The sequence below is a fragment of the Chiroxiphia lanceolata genome, chromosome 7 (genome assembly GCF_009829145.1).
Source record: "Chiroxiphia lanceolata isolate bChiLan1 chromosome 7, bChiLan1.pri, whole genome shotgun sequence".
Classification (NCBI taxonomy): Eukaryota; Metazoa; Chordata; class Aves; order Passeriformes; family Pipridae; genus Chiroxiphia; species Chiroxiphia lanceolata.
The window spans coordinates 7,729,155-7,747,683 of record NC_045643.1 but is presented as its reverse complement, the minus strand read 5'-3'; the positions used below and the strand labels follow the sequence as shown (position 1 = coordinate 7,747,683).

The window sequence follows — 18,529 nt, the reverse complement described above, 5'->3', positions numbered from 1 at the left end:
AAAACCAGTTATTTGATCTTAATATCTAAAAAATCTGTACCATCTTGGCTCATGTCTGCTTGTGCCTTTGGCTAATGGGACCATAAGGGTGTAGCTTTGTCCTGCCAGGACACGGGGCGGTGGCAGGTCTCCTTGGGCGGGGACTTGCCGGAGCTGCTGATTTTGGTGCAGCCCTGGCCAATGGGGTCAGAACAGCATTGGTGTCCTTGCCCACAGGTTCCTTCTGTGTGTCACAGCCCTGTGTTTGGGAGGGTCACCAGCCGGGACTTCTCCCAAGGAGCCCATGCCAGCTTCTGTGGAGGCCCCGTGGCCTTCCCGCTGCAGCTGCGTCGGCAGCGCAGCCGAGGGGGCTCCTTCTGCTGCTGTGGGCAGGCACAGCAGGGGAGGGTTTGCTTAGTTTTTCGTCTGTGCCTAAAGTTCACGTTCAGCTGTCTTAGATGCTTTGGAAAACAGATTCCTTCTGACCTAGGGCAGCTTGGCTGGGCTGGGGGAGGCCCCAGGGCACGTGGCAGTGTGTCACAGGGCCCTTTGTGACACAGTGGGCATTGTCAATGGATGGAATGGGGCAGGGTGTCACAGGGCCCTTTGTGACATGTGATTATTTAATACTGGTGGTGACGTGGCGACGCCTCAGTGCTCCTCGGAGCGTGCGACGGGACAGACGGGACAGAGCGGTGCTGTGCGGAGCCCCCGTGCAGCCAACTCGTTCCTTACTGATCCGGAGCTTTTTGGAGTCTTCTCTGTGGTTCAAGCGCCCTCGAGGCCAGACCGCGGGACTTGGTGACCCGGAGCTTTTCTGCGGTGTCTCCAATCCCTGCGGCAGGTGCCATCGAGGCCATTCTCTGGGGCTTCGTGCCCCAGAGCTTTTCCCTGGCGTCTCCAATCCCTGCAGCAGGTGCCCTTGAGGCCCAGCTGTAGGATGGCAGGGAGACGCTTCAGCCTGTGCAAGGTTCTCAGGAGGAACAAGAAGAACGGAGACCCTGGGACTGCCCCTGCACAAAAGCCTGAAGAGATGCAGCAGGTCCAGCCCCTGCAGGAAGGTGAGTGGCAGAGCTGGGCCACAGGACTGGTGGCTGCAGCCGCCTGAGCCTCTTCCCATCCCATCCTCTGTGGACATGCCCAGGGAAAGGGAGCAGGGAATAGGGACCAGGGCTGATCCCCCAGCAGCTCCATGCACTGGGCATCCCAGGGCTGGCCCTGCCTGTGGAGTGCAGGGCTGGGCTGTGTTCTCTGGCCCCTTCTGCGGCCCCTCAGCTCTGACTGCGCTCTCTCTTTGCCAGATCCAGGCCGGGTCCAGACAGAAGCCCAGGACCATGCCTGTGGCCACTTCCGCAGGGCAGCACAGGTACCTACAGCCATTCCCCCCCAGACTGGGCCTGCTGTCACTGCTCAGCCAAGCACTGCTGTTGGAGCTCTCCAGAGCACATCCCTCTCTTCCCTGCCCTTTGTCTTCCTGCAGGCCTTTCTGAAAGTCTTGGGCGTTCGGCGTAGAAAGACCGGGATAACACCAACCGAGGTCATGGCACAGCCTGACCCCACGCCGAACGAGCTCAAGGCAAAGCCTGATGTCGGCACCGTGTCAACTGATGGCACAGCAACCTGTGACACCGCGGTGACCGATGAACTGATGAACACCGACAGCACGCCTGTTCAGCGCCTGGCCCATGCTCCAAGTCTGGACTTTGTTGAGGAGAGAATTGTCTCTGCTCAAGTAAGCAGCCTGTGGCCAGCGATTGTGTGGCCCTTCTGCTGGGCCCCCCCAGCCTTTGAGGCCAGCACAGTGTGGTGGGAAGGGAAGCACTTCACGGGGGGAATCTGGGCACATTGCTCCCTCTGGCAGCTCTCCAACTCCCTCATGTCCCCTCCTGGCCAGACTGTGGGACTTCATGACCTGGAGCCTTCCCAAACCTCCTCTGTTGCAGGAGCTTTCAAGGCACCTCTGCAGGACTTGATGACCCAGAGCTTTTCTGTGCCATGTCTCCTGTAGGTAGCCATGGAGCCAGACAGAGGTATAGAGCAGAGACCCCCCAGGGTGCCCAAGCTGGCCTGGCTGAAGGAGAGGAAGGAGGAAAGCCCTGGGCCTGCCCCGGCACAGCACCCTGAGGATGTGGAGCAGTTCCAGCCCCTGCAGGAGGGTGAGTGGCAAAGCTGGGCCATAGGACTGGAGGCTGCAGCTGGCTGAGCCTCTTCCCATCCCATCCCCTGTGGACATGCCCAGGGAAAGGCACCAGGGAATAGGGACCAGGGCTGATCCCCCAGCAGCTCCATGGACTGGGCATCCCAGGGCTGGCTCTGCCTGTGGAGTGCAGGGCTGGGCTGTGTTCTCTGGCCCCTCCTGCGGCCCCTCAGCTCTGACTGCGCTCTCTCTTTGCCAGATCCAGGCCAGGTCCAGACAGAAGACCAGGACCGTGCCCGTGGCCGGTTCCACAGGGCAGCACAGGTACCTACAGCCATTCCCCCCCAGGCTGGGCCTGCTGTCACTGCTCAGCCGAGCACTGCTGTTGGAGCTCTCCAGGGCACATCCCTCTCTTCCCTGCCCTTTGTCTTCCTGCAGGCCTTTCTGAAAGTCTTGGGCGTTCGGCGTAGAAAGACCGGGATAACACCAACCGAGGTCATGGCACAGCCTGACCCCACGCCGAACGAGCTCAAGGCAAAGCCTGATGTCGGCACCGTGTCAACTGATGGCACAGCAACCTGTGACACCGCGGTGACCGATGAACTGATGAACACCGACAGCACGCCTGTTCAGCGCCTGGCCCATGCTCCAAGTCTGGACTTCGTTGAGGAGAGAATTGTCTCTGCTCAAGTAAGCAGCCTGTGGCCAGCGATTGTGTGGCCCTTCTGCTGGGCCCCCCCAGCCTTTGAGGCCAGCACAGTGTGGTGGGAAGGGAAGCACTTCACGGGGGGAATCTGGGCACATTGCTCCCTCTGGCAGCTCTCCAACTCCCTCATGTCCCCTCCTGGCCAGACTGTGGGACTTCATGACCTGGAGCCTTCCCAAACCTCCTCTGTTGCAGGAGCTTTCAAGGCACCTCTGCAGGACTTGATGACCCAGAGCTTTTCTGTGCCATGTCTCCTGTAGGTAGCCATGGAGCCAGACAGAGGTATAGAGCAGAGACCCCCCAGGGTGCCCAAGCTGGCCTGGCTGAAGGAGAGGAAGGAGGAAAGCCCTGGGCCTGCCCCGGCACAGCACCCTGAGGATGTGGAGCAGTTCCAGCCCCTGCAGGAAGGTGAGTGGCAGAGCTGGGCCATAGGACTGGTGGCTGCAACTGGCTGAGCCTCTTCCCATCCCATCCTCTGTGGACATGCCCAGGGAAAGGGAGCAGAGAATAGGGGCCGGGGCTGATCCCCCAGCAGCTCCATGGACTGGGCATCCCGGGGCCGGCCCTGCCTGTGGAGTGCAGGGCTGGGCTGTGTTCTCTGGCCCCTCCTGCAGCCCCTCAGCTCTGACTGTGCTCTCTGTTTGCCAGATCCAGGCCGGGTCCAGACAGAAGACCAGGACCGTGCCCGTGGCCACTTCCGCAGGGCAGCACAGGTACCTACAGCCATTCCCCCCCAGGCTGGGCCTGCTGTCACTGCTCAGCCGAGCACTGCTGTTGGAGCTCTCCAGGGCACATCCCTCTCTTCCCTGCCCTTTGTTTTCCTGCAGGCCTTTCTGAAAGTCTTGGGCGTTCGGCGTAGAAAGACCGGGATAACACCAACCGAGGTCATGGCACAGCCTGACCCCACGCCGAACGAGCTCAAGGCAAAGCCTGATGTCGGCACCGTGTCAACTGATGGCACAGCAACCTGTGACACCGCGGTGACCGATGAACTGATGAACACCGACAGCACGCCTGTTCAGCGCCTGGCCCATGCTCCAAGTCTGGACTTTGTTGAGGAGAGAGTTGTCTCTGCTCAAGTAAGCAGCCTGTGGCCAGCGATTGTGTGGCCCTTCTGCTGGGGTCCCTCAGTCTTTGAGGCCAGCACAGTGTGGTGGGAAGGGAAGCACTTCTCAGGGGGAAACTGGGCACACTGCTCCCTCTGGCAGCTCTCCAGCTCCCTCATGTCCCCTCCTGGCCAGACTGTGGGACTTCATGACCTGGAGCCTTCCCAAACCTCCTCTGTTGCAGGAGCTTTCAAGGCACCTCTACAGGACTTGATGACCCAGAGCTTTTCTGTGCCATGTCTCCTGCAGGAAGCCATGGAGCCAGACAGAGGCATGGAGCAGAGACCCCCCAGGGTGCCCAAGCTGGCCTGGCTGAAGGAGAGGAAGGAGGAAAGCCCTGGGCCTGCCCTGGCACAGCACCCTGAGGATGTGGAACAGTTCCAGCCCCTGCAGGAAGGTGAGTGGCAGAGCTGGGCCATAGGACTGGAGGCTGCAGCTGGCTGAGCCTCTTCTCATCCCATCCTCTGTGGACATGCCCAGGGAAAGGGAGCAGGGAATAGGGGCCGGGGCTGATCCCCCAGCAGCTCCATGGACTGGGCATCCCGTGGCCAGCCCTGCCTGTGGAGTGCAGGGCTGGGCTGTGTTCTCTGGCCCCTCCTGCGGCCCCTCAGCTCTGACCGCGCTCTCTCTTTGCCAGATCCAGGCCAGGTCCAGACAGAAGACCAGGACCGTGCCCGTGGCCGGTTCCACAGGGCAGCACAGGTACCTACAGCCATTCCCCCCCAGGCTGGGCCTGCTGTCACTGCTCAGCCGAGCACTGCTGTTGGAGCTCTCCAGGGCACATCCCTCTCTTCCCTGCCCTTTGTTTTCCTGCAGGCCTTTCTGAAAGTCTTGGGCGTTCGGCGTAGAAAGACCGGGATAACACCAACCGAGGTCATGGCACAGCCTGACCCCACGCCGAACGAGCTCAAGGCAAAGCCTGATGTCGGCACCGTGTCAACTGATGGCACAGCAACCTGTGACACCGCGGTGACCGATGAACTGATGAACACCGACAGCACGCCTGTTCAGCGCCTGGCCGGTGCTCCAAGTCTGGACTTTGTTGAGGAGAGAGTTGTCTCTGCTCAAGTAAGCAGCCTGTGGCCAGCGATTGTGTGGCCCTTCTGCTGGGGCCCCTCAGCCTTTGAGGCCAGCACAGTGTGGTGGGAAGGGAAGCACTTCTCAGGGGGAAACTGGGCACACTGCTCCCTCTGGCAACTCTCCAACTCCCTCATGTCCCCTCCTGGCCAGACTGTGGGACTTCATGACCTGGAGCCTTCTCAAACCTCCTCTGTTGCAGGAGCTTTCAAGGCACTTGTGCAGGACTTGGTGACCCAGAGCTTTTCTGTGCCATGTCTCCTGCAGGAAGCCGTGGAGCCAGACAGAGGCATGGAGCAGAGACCCCCCAGGGTGCCCAAGCTGGCCTGGCTGAAGGAGAGGAAGGAGGAAAGCCCTGGGCCTGCCCCAGCACAGCACCCTGAGGATGTGGAGCAGTTCCAGCCCCTGCAGGAGGGTGAGTGGCAGAGCTGGGCCATAGGACTGGTGGCTGCAGCTGGCTGAGCCTCTTCCCATCCCACCCTCTGTGGACATGCCCAGGGAAAGGGAGCAGAGAATAGGGGCGGGGGCTGATCCCCCAGCAGCTCCATGCACTGGGCATCCCGGGGCTTGCCCTGCCTGTGGAGTGCAGGGCTGGGCTGTGTTCTCTGGCCCCTCCTGCAGCCCCTCAGCTCTGACTGCGCTCTCTCTTTGCCAGATCCAGGCCAAGACTGAACAGAGGAGCAGGACCGCGCCCGGGGCCGCTTCCGCAGGACAGCACAGGTACCTGAGGCCATCCCCCCCCGGCTGGGCCTGCTGTCACTGCTCAGCCGAGCATCGCTGTCAGAGCTCTCCATGGCGCATTCTCATGGCACTGTTCTTCCTGCCTTTCTCCTGCACATGTTTTTTGAATTCACCAGGTGCATTTGGAGGGAAGAGACCATTGCCATGGGCACTGGGGGCATGGCAAACTCTGACCTCCACAATGCTGAAACCAGTGCTGTCCTGCTGGATCTGCTCATGGAAAATGGTGTCTCCAATCCCAAGAAAGTAAGCAGCCTGTGGCCAGGGCTCAAGCCCCCCAGGGGTTGTGCAGCCCCTCACGCCGGATCCGCTATCCGCTGGGCCCCCTCAGCCTTTGAGGCCAGCACAGAATGGTGGGAAGGGAAGCACTTCTTGGGAGAAGCTGGGCAAGTTGGCAGCTCTCCAAATCTCCCCCATGCCCCCTCCAGGTGCCAGCCTTCGTCAGGTACATCCACCGGTGGCTCATGTCCAGTGTGTCTCCTGAGCACAGACTAGACAAGACTCTTCTGGATCTGGCCGAGGCACACCCTGTGGATGTGGTGGTGACTCTGCTGTGCTCTGCCCCATCATGTGACAGGTATGGGGCCCCCCTGCCTCGAGGGCTCAGGGCTCACCAGCTCATCACCCTGTAGAGCCCATCCCAGGTGTCTGTCAGGCTGAGAGTTCCAGGAGCCTCTGACTCCCCTGTTTCTCAGCCCTGGCATGCCAGCCACAGATCCTGCTCCCACATGCCCTCCTTGCTCCTCAGGTTGCTGTGGCTTTGTCACCTGGGACTGGGAGCTGCCCAGGCCGTGGCACTGTGGCTTAGACCCTGCTGACACAGAGTTTGACCCTGCAGAGCTGCTGCGACCACGTGGAGGACGATCATCTTCTCAAGTGGGACTGCACAGTCAGTGCTTGAGATACTTGCCCTTGTCCTGGGAAGCTGGCCAACCTGCAGCATGTGCACCTCTGATGGGGATGAAACAGATGTCTTTGCCCTGCTGGAACTGGACTTTGCTCACTCCCACATCGCCTCCAGGGCAGCTCTTCATCCTCCCCCAGCACTGCATCTCCCTGCCTCAGGCACTGGGCTGGAAACCTGGGTTAGGGGCAGGTTCAGGGGCACCAGGCCAGGTGCTCCTCCTGTGTCTCCCCTGGCCTCTCTCTCCCGCGCTCGGGCCTTGCCGTGTGGATGTCTCAGCACTGAGTGCTGTCTCCAGATGTTTTACTCTTTTGCAGGCAAACGTGGTGCTGTGGACGATCCTCCAGCTGCCCTGGTGCCCACGTACAGTGAGGGAGTGCTTCCCCAGCCTCTTTGTGCCTCTTCCAAGTGTTCTTCAACGCAGCACATAGGCTGGAGGAGGACAACGCCTTCTGGAGGGAATGCCAGGACCAACACAGCCTTCCCACCAACCCTAACAGGTGCTCCACCCCAGTCCTCCTGTCCCTCCCAGGAGGGGCTGGGACCAGGGCTCTCAGCATGACCTGGGCTTTGCTCTGCACACAGGTTTGCAGTGCTGACCATCAAAGCCCTGCTGCGCCATCTGCGGTGTGAGGGTGTGGTGATGGCACTGGAACGCAAGTGTGGCTGGGACACGCTGCTCGACACTGACTCCCACCACTATGCAGTGGGTCTGCTGGCCAGGTGAGACCCCCTTGTCCCCGCTGCCCCTGTCATTTCTGCCTGTGCATGGGGCACCACACACAGTGCCCATGGTTGTGGGTGAGAGGGCTTTGTCACCGAAGAATGGCTGAGAGTGGAAAAGGCTGGGAGAGGCGGGTGCACAGGAGGAGCCACCTCCCAAAGTGCCCTTGTCCCCTCCCAGGGTACTGGGAAAGACCAGGCCTCTGTGAGTCAGTCCCAGAAGAGGTTTGGTCACCCAGCTCAGGGATGACAGTGCCTTTTCCCCCCTGCCAGGGAGATGGTCTGTATCTGCGCACCCTGGTGTTGCAGTGTTGTGTGCTGCCTCCTGGAGCTGCTCAGCAAGGAGATGTGTCCCTGGGAGCTCCCTGCCATGGCGTTCCTTGTGGAGGTGAGTCTGATGGCGAGCACTGCCTCCCCGAGCTGTCTCCACCTCTCTGCAAGGCAAGCCCAGTGAATGGAGCTGGGGCAGAGGGATTCTCCACTGTGTGCCCTTGGCCCCTTGCTCCTGGGGTGACACTTGTCCCCAGCTGTATTTTGGGTCCCTCTGCTGCCAGCACTCGCGCTTCCCTCATGGCTCCTCAAGGCCAAGGAATCCGAGGCTGCAGATGGCTCGGTGGCACAGAGGAGTGGGCACGTGGCCTGCACAGGGCAGGGAGCCTGGGGGCTCTGCAGAGCTACTGCTGCTTTTGGGCAGGGCTACTCAGGATGGTGCTGCACCCTATGCTGCTGCCTGGGCCCAGCCCTGTGCGGGTCTGGGCTCCTGCCAGCTGGGCACCCCGTCACTGCTCTGTGCCTTCCAGGTCCTGGTGTACCTGGATGTGACTGAATGTGGTGAAAGCATCCTGCAGATCCTTTCAGGGCACCTGTGGAGTGAGTGCCCAGAGATGCGTCGCCAAGTGCTCAGAGGCCTCATGGTGCTCAGCCAGGATCCCGTGATGGTGAGAAGGGGGCAGGGGCTGAAGCCCTGCTGGAATCCTGGGGCTGGGGAACGCAGTCACTTGGGCTTGGCTGGGCTTCGGGAGCTGTGGCAGCTGCTCCCAGCTCTGCTGCCTCCCCGTTCAGCTGCCCAAGCCCTTTGGGACAGGCCTTTGGCCTCCAGGCCCCACAGCAGCACGTGGGGCTGCCCCACCAGAGCGGGGTTGGTGGTGCAGCCGTTCGTGGCTTCACAGCACAGCATTGTGTTCCTCACAGGCCAAAAGAATGGGCAGCCTGACTGAACGCCTTGAGGAGCTCCTGTGGGATTCAGACAGAGAGCTGGTCAGGATGACTGCCACTGTCCTCGAATTTCTGTCCTCGGAGAAAGACATCTGACACCAGCCCTGCAGCTGGCTGAGGCGCTCCAGCCACTCTTTGAAAACGTAAGGCTCTGTGCCCCTGCAGCCACGGGTGGGATGGCCCTGGCTGGAGGGGTTTCTCAGGTCACCACAGATCTAGGCTCTGACCTTGGCTCTGTTCCTCCCTGTTCCAGCCCTCGGAGGTATGAAGAATGACATCAGCCCCGCTATCTCAAGCCTGGCATTTCAGACCTGCTCTGCAGAGCAGTTTCTGTGCTGCCAGAGCTCTGTGGAGAGTTGATGTGGGAAGCTATGTGTGCTGGGACCACGTGAGCCTGCGAGGAAGACCCCTTCTCTGCAAGCACTTTCCTTTACCCCAGCATGGGAATATAAAATTCCTGTTGTCACAGACAGAGGCTCAGGAGGGTTTTTTGGTGCCCAGTTTCCACAGGGCATTGGGGAAGAGGGAAAAAGGGTCCTTGTGCTCAGCAACACTTACCCAGGTGTGCAGCGAGAAGAGAAAGTGCCCTAAGTCCCCTTGGCCTTTGGTGGTTCTGCTGAAGCCTCAAAGTTTCCATGGAGCAGTTTGCTGGACATGTTTTCCTATGTGAGAAGTAGATGGACCTTTTGGACTCTGTAAGACTGAAAGTGCATCATGCTACATACAGCAGAGGTTGAAAGTGCCGTGTACCATGGTGGTGTGTGCAGTTTTCAGGCTGCAAGGAAAAGTAACTCCCGCTTGATTGTGGTGCAAATACAAGTTTGCAAATGGAAGGGAAGGTCGGTGAAATTCTTCTGTTCTGGCACATTTTCTTTGGCAGCAGGGGAGGACGTTTTCAACTTAGGATCTTCACATTTGGATAAGCCCGGTACATTTACGTCTTTTTCAAGGACACGCCGACGTTCCCACTGTCTGTGTTCAACAGCTCCACGAGGTGGCGGTGTGTACATAACAAACAACCCAAAATGCAGCTCCGAAGGTGAAAACGTCCTGTCACGATTCTCAAACGAAACGTGTCAGGACAGAAAGGTACCAGGATAAAAAGCTCTGGAGCTTGGCTTTTCCATTCCCACTGGAGCAACAGCAGTTCAAACAATAGCACTGTATACTAGGAAAAGCAAATAAATTCCCCAAGACCAACCAACGTGTGGATTCAAAATTAATTTCCCTACCCAAGAGAGGAATTATGATCCCACACCTCAAAAGAAATGTGATCCCCACCTCCGAAATAGAAAACATCAGCATCAAGTGCCAGTTGAATGTCTGGGTACCACCATCCAGGGAAAAGCACCCCCACCAGTGCTGGCACCAGATGCCCACCAGGGCCATGCAGAGCAAGCCCAGGATTCCCAGGAGGGTGCAGAAGGGCAGGAAGGGCACATCTGGCATGGCCACACCACGATGCTGTCACCTGGGGATGAGTGAGGCGTCTGGTCAGGCTCTGGCTGTGCCCAGACTCCCCCTGGTTCTGGGGGCTGTGAGGGGCTGAGAGGTCTCTGGGGGCTGTGATGGCCCTGACGGCTGTGAGGTCTGTGAGGTCTATGGGTGCTATGAGGGCAGTGAGGGCTATGGGATCTGAGGTCTGTGAGGGTTATGGAGGCCATGAGGGGTATGGTGTCTGTGAGGGGTATGGGGTCAGCGAGGTCAGTGAGGGTTAAAGGGTCTATGAGAACAGTGAGAGCAATGGGGTCTGAAAGGGCTTTGGAGTCTGAGAGGCCAATGGGGCCTGTGAGGGCTGTGGAGGCTCTGAGGGCTATGGGGGCTGTGAGGACTCCATAATTTTCACATGGTTAGGGAATATGTTCTTACAGCTTCTACCCTATAACTGATACTCCACAAACTTTGTTTTCAAGACTTCCTTGATAGTAGTTTTCTAAATTCAACAGATGTCAGAGCATTGTTATCCACGATAATTAAAGTTGAGTGGCTGTTTGCTGTAAGTGAGATTGTTGGGGTCTGTAGTGGGTTGACCCTGGCTGGATGCCAGGTACCCACCAAAGCCACTCTCTCACTCCCCTCTGCAACTGGACAGAGGAGAGAAAATATAATGAAGAGTTCATGAGTGGAGATAAGGACTGTGAGAGATCACTTACTGATTACCATGACAAGCAAAACAGACTTGAAGTGAGGATATTCATTAAATCTATTACTAACAAAATCAGAGCAGGTTAATGAGAAGTAAAATAAATCCTAAAAACACCTGCCCCCCCCCAGCAGTGCAGGGAGATGGGGAATGGGGGTTATGATCAGTTCATCAGAAGTTGTTTCTGCCACTCAGAGAGAGGAGTTCTTCCCCTGCCCTGCCACGGTCTGCAGGGATAGGGGGGATGAGACCGGGCACTGCAATTAGGGTTCAGACACAGCTGAAGTCTCGTGCAGCAATGCTGGTTTATTCAAGGGAAACAAGGGTTTAAAAAACCGCGGTTTGAGGGGCGGATTCCAAACCGGGGAGGTGCAATAGATTGACAGCTCAGGGAAAGATGTGGTAGGGGGACAGGGGAAAGATGGGTGGAACTCCCGGGTATCTGAGGGAGCTGGCTAATGGTAGCTCTCTCTGCACTGTGATAGCTACAGCTAATCAGTAACCGAGGCACAGGAAAGCAGGGAAGAAGAGATAAACAGCTTTCAAAGGGGAAGCTTGAGGGAGAAATGGGGACAATATGAAGGTACAGCAGGATTCATAAATTTTGACAATAAACCGGGGTGCACAAGGATTCATAAACACACAACAATAAACTGGGGAAAAACTGCCAGTCTGCTGGGTGGATTATCTAGTGAGTAAAAAGTCCATTCAGATTCCATTAATGCTTTTCCAGGCAACATATCTCTCCCATTCTGTCTTTTCATCCATCACACTGCTCTCTCTGGAGTCCCTCCCATGGGCAACAATTCTTCATGAGCTGCTGGAATGTGGGTCATTTTTTCCATGGGGTTCAGCCCTTCAGGCACAGTCTGCTCCATCGTGGGTCTTCCCCCGCAGAGTCACTGGCCACAGAAAACCAATACAGGGTCATTCAAAATGAGCTTTGGCCATGCCATAACATAATTTAACTGTCCTATTAATAGATGAAACCCACAGCAATCCCTCATGAGTCACATACAGAAATAGCAGTGGTTTTGTACACCCCTTCCCTGCCCTGCTTGTTCTCCACCGTGATGGGGATGATAAGATGTCATTGTAAAACTGCCAAGAAACTGAAGGGAAAAGGAATGCCATCCCAGTTCTGAGAGATCTCATGACTGGGAGATGATTGCAGGAGGATGGGGGGAGAGCAGAGGCCCCCGTGAAATTCCTAAGGTCAGCAGCAACATGTTTGTTGGAGCTCCTGTTTTTGTTATGATCCTGTGAATAAGGGTCCTGTGACCTCCTGGCCTGTGGCTTGGAAATGGGCTGGAGGATGGGCTGCTGGTGGATGCTCCTGGTCTGACTCCACCTGGCTTTTGGAAACTCCCCTAGCTTGGCCGGGTGCTTGGGATGACCCTGTGTTGATGGGAGCCAAAATACCCATCAGTGTTCATGAAGTGAGGAGCAAAGCTGGAGCTGTTGCCGTTGTAAATCAACCCACCACCCCAAGAGTCATTGCAGCACCTTGTCTGGGTGCACTCTCTGCAGCACTTACATCAGCTGTTTGGAAAACTGGGTATTGTTATACATGGAGAAATTGTTGGGGTTTTGCCCCTTGGTTTGGATGAGGAGGTACTTCTTTTTCAGGAAGAAAATGAGGACGGGAAAGTGAGAGTGTTGGCTGGTTTTGCTGGAGTGGCATTTGCTGTCTTTAGAAGCAACTGTATACTATCTTCATCCATCGGTTTTGTTGAACTCTGATTATGGATTTACTTCCAGTTATCAGTTAAAACATTGTAAAACGAATGGCTGGAGAAAGTCCAGGCCACATGTCCTATATATCAGTTTACAGTTGTCTCACAAACGATTACCAAGAACTGCAAAGATAGCAACTCATGTGACTTATTTTTAAGAGAGTAGCCCTGCAGCTAGAAGGCATGTTTCTCTTAAAGAAGATATCCCAGAAATCCATTATTTTATCATCTGGCAATACTGAAAATCAGAAATGGAGCCTGAAATCCATCTATACCTGGTTTCCCAGGAGAGGCTTAGCTTGTGGCGTTTCCCTCTCCTGTTTTGCCACGAGGGTGCCCAGATCCCCAACTCAACTGGACCCAACACCTATTTGAGCCTCCAGCTATTAGGAAACACATAACTTTGCCTCTACATCCCTGTTCCTGACTTCCACCCCATGCACATGTGGTCACTGGAGGTGCTGGTGGACTTAGGCACACATATAACATGGTCTGACTCTACAAGATAAAATCATGAAGATCAAGTCCAACCATTAAGCTAACACTGCCAGCTCCACCACTAAACTGTGCCCCCAGGTGCCACATCTATACATTTTTTGAACACTTCCATGTGATAGTGTCTGCCTGAGTGGTTCTGGGTGTGGGTTTTCTCTTTTTCATGAGTTTGTAAGATTTGAGTGTCTTTATTCATGATGGGGGAGGGAGCTGTGGGCAGGCAGGTTTAATTGTCCTTCTCAAAGCAGAGAATTGCTAGAAGTGATGGTGGTTGCTGGATCTGAACTGCTACAAAACCCAACAAACTCCTTTGGAGGAGGAAAAAAAGAAGAAAAAAGAAATCTCTTTGCTGTTACACACACCAGTGAGCTGATGGAGGAGAGTTTCCCTAAAGAGACTCAGTTCCCAGGCCAGTGGAATACTTGGAAATTATTCTGTGGACCTGCACCAGGGACATTTCCCACACCGTGGTTTTCTGGCTAAACCAGCATTTTTTAGGGGGTATTGGCATTGCTGAGCACTTGCATTTTTCATATTTTCATTGCATAGCAGGCCACATCTTTTTGATTTTATGCAACCTCTTCATCCTTTTGGAGAAGAAAATATCCAGATCCGAGCAGTGTTTGAGTTCCTGGCGTGATTGTACTGACTAGCCCGGGAACAGGGTCTCGTTGTGATGTTAATTAGTATCTATTGACCTGTTTGGATGCAGTGGGGCGCGCAAGGGCTCTCAAACATAAGCTTACATAAGGAGCAGCCCAAGCGGTGTCTGGCTCCTGCCAATAAACTAATTGCTTTTGTCGGGACTGTATCTCGGCTGGAAGAGGAGCTGAAATCAATTTCTGGCTTCCAGCGAAGATCATGTGTCCCTGATATCCAGGCTCAAACACTGCATCTGTAATCATCACTTTTTCTGCGCAAAATTCATCCAAGTTTGGATTCAAAATGCCCTGTTCATAGAGTTTAATCTTTGTTTCAAGTGAGTTACCAGGGTGGATAATTAATTCCATGTACCCCTGGGCAAGCAGAGTGGGTGGCAGCAGAGATCTTAGTCCCACTATGCAGAATAGTTTTCCTCTTCGGTCTTGCCCCCTTGGTCCCTCTTTACATTCCTGTCAGGGAGAAAAAAAAGTGTGAATTGCATCAATATTTGCTGTGATGAAGATGAGAAATGGGTTTATTTTAATATCCAGGGTCCTGCTTAGACACAGAGAGCAAGAGAACAGCCCTGGTAGTCAGATTATTGCAATATATATCTCTTTGGCTATGTGATGTGTTTAGCACTTTTCTTAAAATCCTGTCAAACCGTCTTTTCTTGCTCGCGGTAAACGAGGGGAGCGCTGTGTCCTAATTAAGCTGTTTGCCACAAGCAAAGCTCAGCTTCCCAAATTGCTGTGAGAGCAACGCCGGAAGCCAGGCTCAGGTGTGGGGGAAAGGCAGATGCACTTAAGTTTTCCTTCCTAGACTGCTGGGGGAGAGAAAATTGGTGTAGTGAGATCAGACACAGAAGAGCGAGCTGGGGAGCAGAGGGTCGTGGTGGGGCGGGATTCCCCGTGATGGAGCCGGTCCCCCCGGTGTGCAAGGCACAGCTCCTCCCGGGAATGTTCAGCTCCCTCCCAAACCCCGTGGCCTGCCTTCCCCGGGGAGGCGTTCGTTTGAAGGCTTCATTTCACTCGCACGCCCTGCATAAAGCAGGCAGAGAGTAAACATCTCGTGTAGCCCCAGCCAGGCGGACGAGGTCTGAGCCGTCTGCAGCTCTGGGCAGGACCCTGGGGGAAGGCAGGGCTGCCCGCCCGGGTGGCGAGGAGTCCCCGCAGCCGATAGGCACCGTGCCAGCCCTGCTCGCCGGCCGTCTCCGCGGGCAGGCTCGCCCGGCAGAGCGGCTGCGGCGCTGCCAGGAGCCGGCTGGCCTGCCCGCAGCTCTGCCCCTGCCCCTTTATACGGGGCAGCCACGGAGGTGGGGCTGAGCTCTTCCCGCTCCGTCAGCATCCCAAGGTGCGGGACAGCGAGCGCTCAGGGTAGCGAGTAACGGGATCGGCTTCGAGATGGGGAGGAAGCTGGACCTCTCCAAGCTAACCGACGAAGAAGCCAAACATGTTTGGGAAGTCGTTCAACGGGACTTTGATCTGCGGAAAAAAGAGGAGGAACGGCTGGAGTGAGTATCGGCTCTCCGCTCCGTGCGGCTCCAGCGCGCCGCGGCTGCGGGTCGTAGGGATAAAGCAGCGTGCGGGTTGTAGGGATAAAGCAACCTGCCGAGGCTGTGGGCGAGGAGGAACAGCCGGGACCTGACTGTGCAAGTCAAACACGGCTGATAGATTACGTTATCAGCGCCAAGGTGACGCGTTCGGGTGGCAAAGGTGCAAACTGGCACCGTGCCCTCGGCGGCGATGCGGATCGGTGACACCGCAGCAGTTTATGGGACAAATACCAGGAAATGCCTTTGCGGGGCTTGGGGTTGGCGGGGCTCTCGAGGCGAGACCTTATCTTGCAGCAGAGGATGGGATTTGGCTCCCCTGCTTTTGCTTCATGTGGTAGGTCTCGTGCGTTTAGGGCAGGAGGGGTGTTCAGTGAGTCCTGGGTGACCACAGGCTGCTGAAGGATCCTGGAAAATTAACTGAGAGGAGTAGTAAACCTACTGTAGTAGCCTTAAATATGCTATACAGGGGGCTGTGCCGTCCTGGGAAAGTTTTAGGGGCCCACAGACTGGGAAAAGATTGAAAATCACAGGAACAGCAAATTCCAAGAACTTTAAGTTCTTACAAACAGGGCATTTGACCAGAAGTGCTGTTTAAAAAATGTTCTGTCAGATGAGATTAAATTCTGAGCATGAGAAATTGTGGGGGTTTAGGTCTTGTTCATTAGCTATGTCAGGCATTGAATCTGATAGTGTCTTAACACATTTCAAGAAGCTGCAGTGACCCTCTTCAGCGTCTGGCCAAGCTCTTGTTATTTTCCCAAGGGGATAGTCCATATTCCCAGGCTGGGTTCAGGCAGTGCTGCCCTCCCACTGAGCCCTTGGACGCTCCTAGCCCTGAACTTTGTGAGCCGGGGCTGATGCTGATACCATGACAATTCCTGGGGACCAGGAGCTCATTAATTTCTCTGTCAGATCCAAATGGAAATGTGGGGAATCTTCTTCATTTGGGATATCTGCATCCCCCAAAAGCTTGCTGTCCTGCGAGCCTCTCCATTTACACCATTAGCCACGAGAAGCTCTCAGTCATATATTTTTCAATGCCCTGATTACTTTTTTGCCTAAAAACCCCCAGCCTGTGTGGGAGGCAGAGATAATTCAGTATCATCATCTACTGCCTTCCTCTGCTGGCAGCTCTGACATGCAGGAAGCTGATTAGACAGGGATATTTAAAAAAAATTATCATCCTGGAAAGGGTGAATGTCTCCCTTGTGATGGATCTGAGCTCTGCCTTGAGGGAGGAGGTGGGGACCCATATTGCTGTGCCCTGCAGCAAAGAATTGGGCGAGGTGAATTCCTTCCCTACTTGACCTTGGCGCCAGACTGGCTTATATGGGTCCTCTCTGATGCCCAGGAAGCTTCCAAATGGAGTGTCACGCTATGGGAGGTGTAAGATGGGGAAAGATCTCAGGTTTCAGAATACTTCTACTCAGCTCTCCTCCTAAGTGTAATTTCCTCTGTTTATTTTTATTTTCTTGTTTAATCCTGCCCTGTGGAGGGCTGGCATTAACACTGTAAATTACAGAAATTTCTGTAATTTCTGAATAATTTCTGCTATAGACCAGATGATCAGTCTGGGAAAGTCTGCCACATTCCTGCATGCTGGACATGGAGCTACCAGAGCATTTTCTGCCTATAACAAGCTGGGACATGTGACACTCTGGGAGACCCTGCATCCATTCACCCTTCTCTCTGTGCTCTGAACAGCCCCATTTGCTTTTCTATTCATTTGCTTTTCTATTCACTGGACTTGTCTCAACCTGCAAGCCTTGAAGAAATGTCTCCCCCTCCCCAACCACCCCACCCCCAAACCCCCCATCTTGGTCTTTTCATTTCCTTTCTGCTTCTCTGTATTTTGTTTTTGGCAGAAGCTACTCACCAACAACGGACAAAGGCTTCTGCTGGCCAGAAACTGCACAGGCATGTGAGGGTAGTGCTTTGCCCAAAAAATTAAACAATGGCCATTTTGTGGGGGCTCTCCCTGATTCTTTACATAAACATCCCTTCCCACAACCCTGTTTTGGAGGGATGGCTCCCTGCGTCTCTCCTGGAGCTCAGTGGGACCAACCCTGCTGCAGTTGGCATCCCATTGCTGTGGATTTATTTATTCTGCCGTGAGCAGAGCAGGGAAGGGGCTGGCTTGTGCTCCTGCCAGCAAGAGGAGACGAGAGGCATGCAGTTCCTGCGGCTTTTAAACTGGTTTGGCTGAGACTTGTCCTTCCTTTGGCAGGTCTGGTGGGTGAGGGAGTAGAGGTGTAGGGATCCAACCGGTCTCTGGGAACCAGAAAAAGCAGTTCAAGTAAAAGACTGGGTCCTGCTGGCAACAGCCTTAGCACGGGAGTGGAAAAGGAGCACTGAGTCCAACCCAAGGGTTTTCTATTTGCGGGTTTGGTTTTCGTAGCCACATATAACTTTACTGCTGGACATTTGCACCGGCCTGTTCGAAACACTGCAAGGATGGTGAGTGGCTGATTATAAAAAGCCACGTGCCCAGTTCAGTCTTTATACTGTTTTTTACATCTCCTCGATCCTTGGTTAATGCAAGCTGGTGTCACTGCTGTGTGAGAGCACAGCCTAGTGTGCTGGCAGTAAGCTGGCCAGAAAAGTCTTCCTTGGGAAAAAAAAGAAGAGCTGCTCCCTAATGTGCAAACTGGTTTGCTTAAACAGAGATTAGCTTGATTGACATGCCTGTCATTCCCAGTGCCAGTCACACCACTGCTCCCGTGGCCAGCAAGGCTCCTCCTGTGGTCACCCCGGCATCGGTCCAGTGGCTGACACGGGGAGCATCACCAAAGCCTCGTGGTCCACACTGTGATCATGAAGCATCCTCCAGACCTGATGGCTTGAGGTTTTTGGCCAAAGCTAACTTCTACTCTGGAAAATACAGCTTCCTGATCCTGCCTGGGCAGAAAACAACCTTCTAGGACCTTCCCTACAAGTCAAACATTTTCCTCTCAGCCATGGCCCCAAAGGCAAACATACCTGAGGTGATGCGTGGTGTAGGCAGCAAACAGAAAGCCTTTGGGCAGCACACTGGGCCCCCAGCAGCTTGGCAGGCATTTCAGGCCTGGGCTGTTGCTGGGGGTTCAGCCTCGTGCAGGCACTGTCTTGCATGGGGACCTGCTTTAGCAGCCAGGTTCAGATCATGAAGGAAGCCTGCAGTGATAGATTGCCAGGAGAAGGTACTCTTGGAAAACGCTTGTCTTGGACAGCCTTTCACAGGACTGTCACAAGCAACTCCTCCTGCTGCGTCCTCTGAACAGCCTGAACAGCCAGAACCTCATTGCACATCACTTAATAAAATTCTCTGCTGAATTTAGCACTGAAGAACTATATCAAAACCCCTTTTAATCCTTTTTAATCCCAGAATTCT

The 18,529-nt window shown here is 55.1% G+C and overlaps 3 protein-coding genes across 10 annotated transcripts in view; all 3 read left to right on the top strand.

Annotated features, from left to right (window-relative positions):
- The first annotated feature begins 370 nt into the window (after positions 1–370).
- LOC116789403 lies at positions 371–5,677 on the top strand. Its single transcript, XM_032693208.1, has 14 exons — positions 371–1,040; positions 1,281–1,345; positions 1,460–1,711; positions 1,988–2,135; positions 2,376–2,440; positions 2,555–2,806; positions 3,083–3,230; positions 3,471–3,535; positions 3,650–3,901; positions 4,178–4,325; positions 4,500–4,630; positions 4,745–4,996; positions 5,273–5,420; positions 5,661–5,677. The coding sequence occupies exons 1-14, from the start codon at positions 920–922 to the stop codon at positions 5,675–5,677; spliced, it is 2,064 nt and encodes a 687-aa protein (XP_032549099.1). The 5' UTR covers positions 371–919.
- Positions 5,678–5,905: 228 nt separating this feature from the next.
- Positions 5,906–9,788, top strand: LOC116789402. Its single transcript, XM_032693207.1, has 7 exons — positions 5,906–5,992; positions 6,175–6,323; positions 7,236–7,373; positions 7,647–7,761; positions 8,174–8,311; positions 8,565–8,731; positions 8,842–9,788. Exons 1-6 carry the CDS (start codon positions 5,906–5,908, stop codon positions 8,682–8,684), a joined length of 747 nt encoding a protein of 248 aa, XP_032549098.1. The 3' UTR covers positions 8,685–8,731; positions 8,842–9,788.
- Positions 9,789–14,856: 5,068 nt separating this feature from the next.
- MLPH (melanophilin) overlaps positions 14,857–18,529 on the top strand; it is a 28,158-nt gene continuing 24,485 nt past the window's right edge. For 3 of the 8 annotated variants that reach the window (XM_032693495.1, XM_032693494.1, XM_032693491.1), the window contains exon 1: positions 14,859–15,117. In XM_032693495.1, coding sequence (XP_032549386.1) covers positions 15,008–15,117 — 110 coding nt within the window. In that variant the 5' untranslated portion in view covers positions 14,859–15,007. Of the gene's footprint in view, positions 15,118–18,529 lie in introns of all 8 variants that reach the window. The other 5 variants (XM_032693498.1, XM_032693496.1, XM_032693493.1 and 2 more) reach the window with 4 other exon arrangements.

Bases quoted from the DNA above. Each gene is read 5' to 3' on its own strand.
- LOC116789402 (XM_032693207.1), top strand. From the start codon at position 5,906: ATGGCAAACTCTGACCTCCACAATGCTGAAACCAGTGCTGTCCTGCTG. The intron at 6,324-7,235 runs GTATGGGGCCCC...CTCTGCACACAG, and splicing joins TCTGCCCCATCATGTGACAG to GTTTGCAGTGCTGACCATCA. The intron at 7,374-7,646 runs GTGAGACCCCCT...CCCCCCTGCCAG, and splicing joins GCAGTGGGTCTGCTGGCCAG to GGAGATGGTCTGTATCTGCG.
- LOC116789403 (XM_032693208.1), top strand. From the start codon at position 920: ATGGCAGGGAGACGCTTCAGCCTGTGCAAGGTTCTCAGGAGGAACAAG. The intron at 2,441-2,554 runs GTACCTACAGCC...GTCTTCCTGCAG, and splicing joins GGTTCCACAGGGCAGCACAG to GCCTTTCTGAAAGTCTTGGG. The intron at 3,536-3,649 runs GTACCTACAGCC...GTTTTCCTGCAG, and splicing joins ACTTCCGCAGGGCAGCACAG to GCCTTTCTGAAAGTCTTGGG.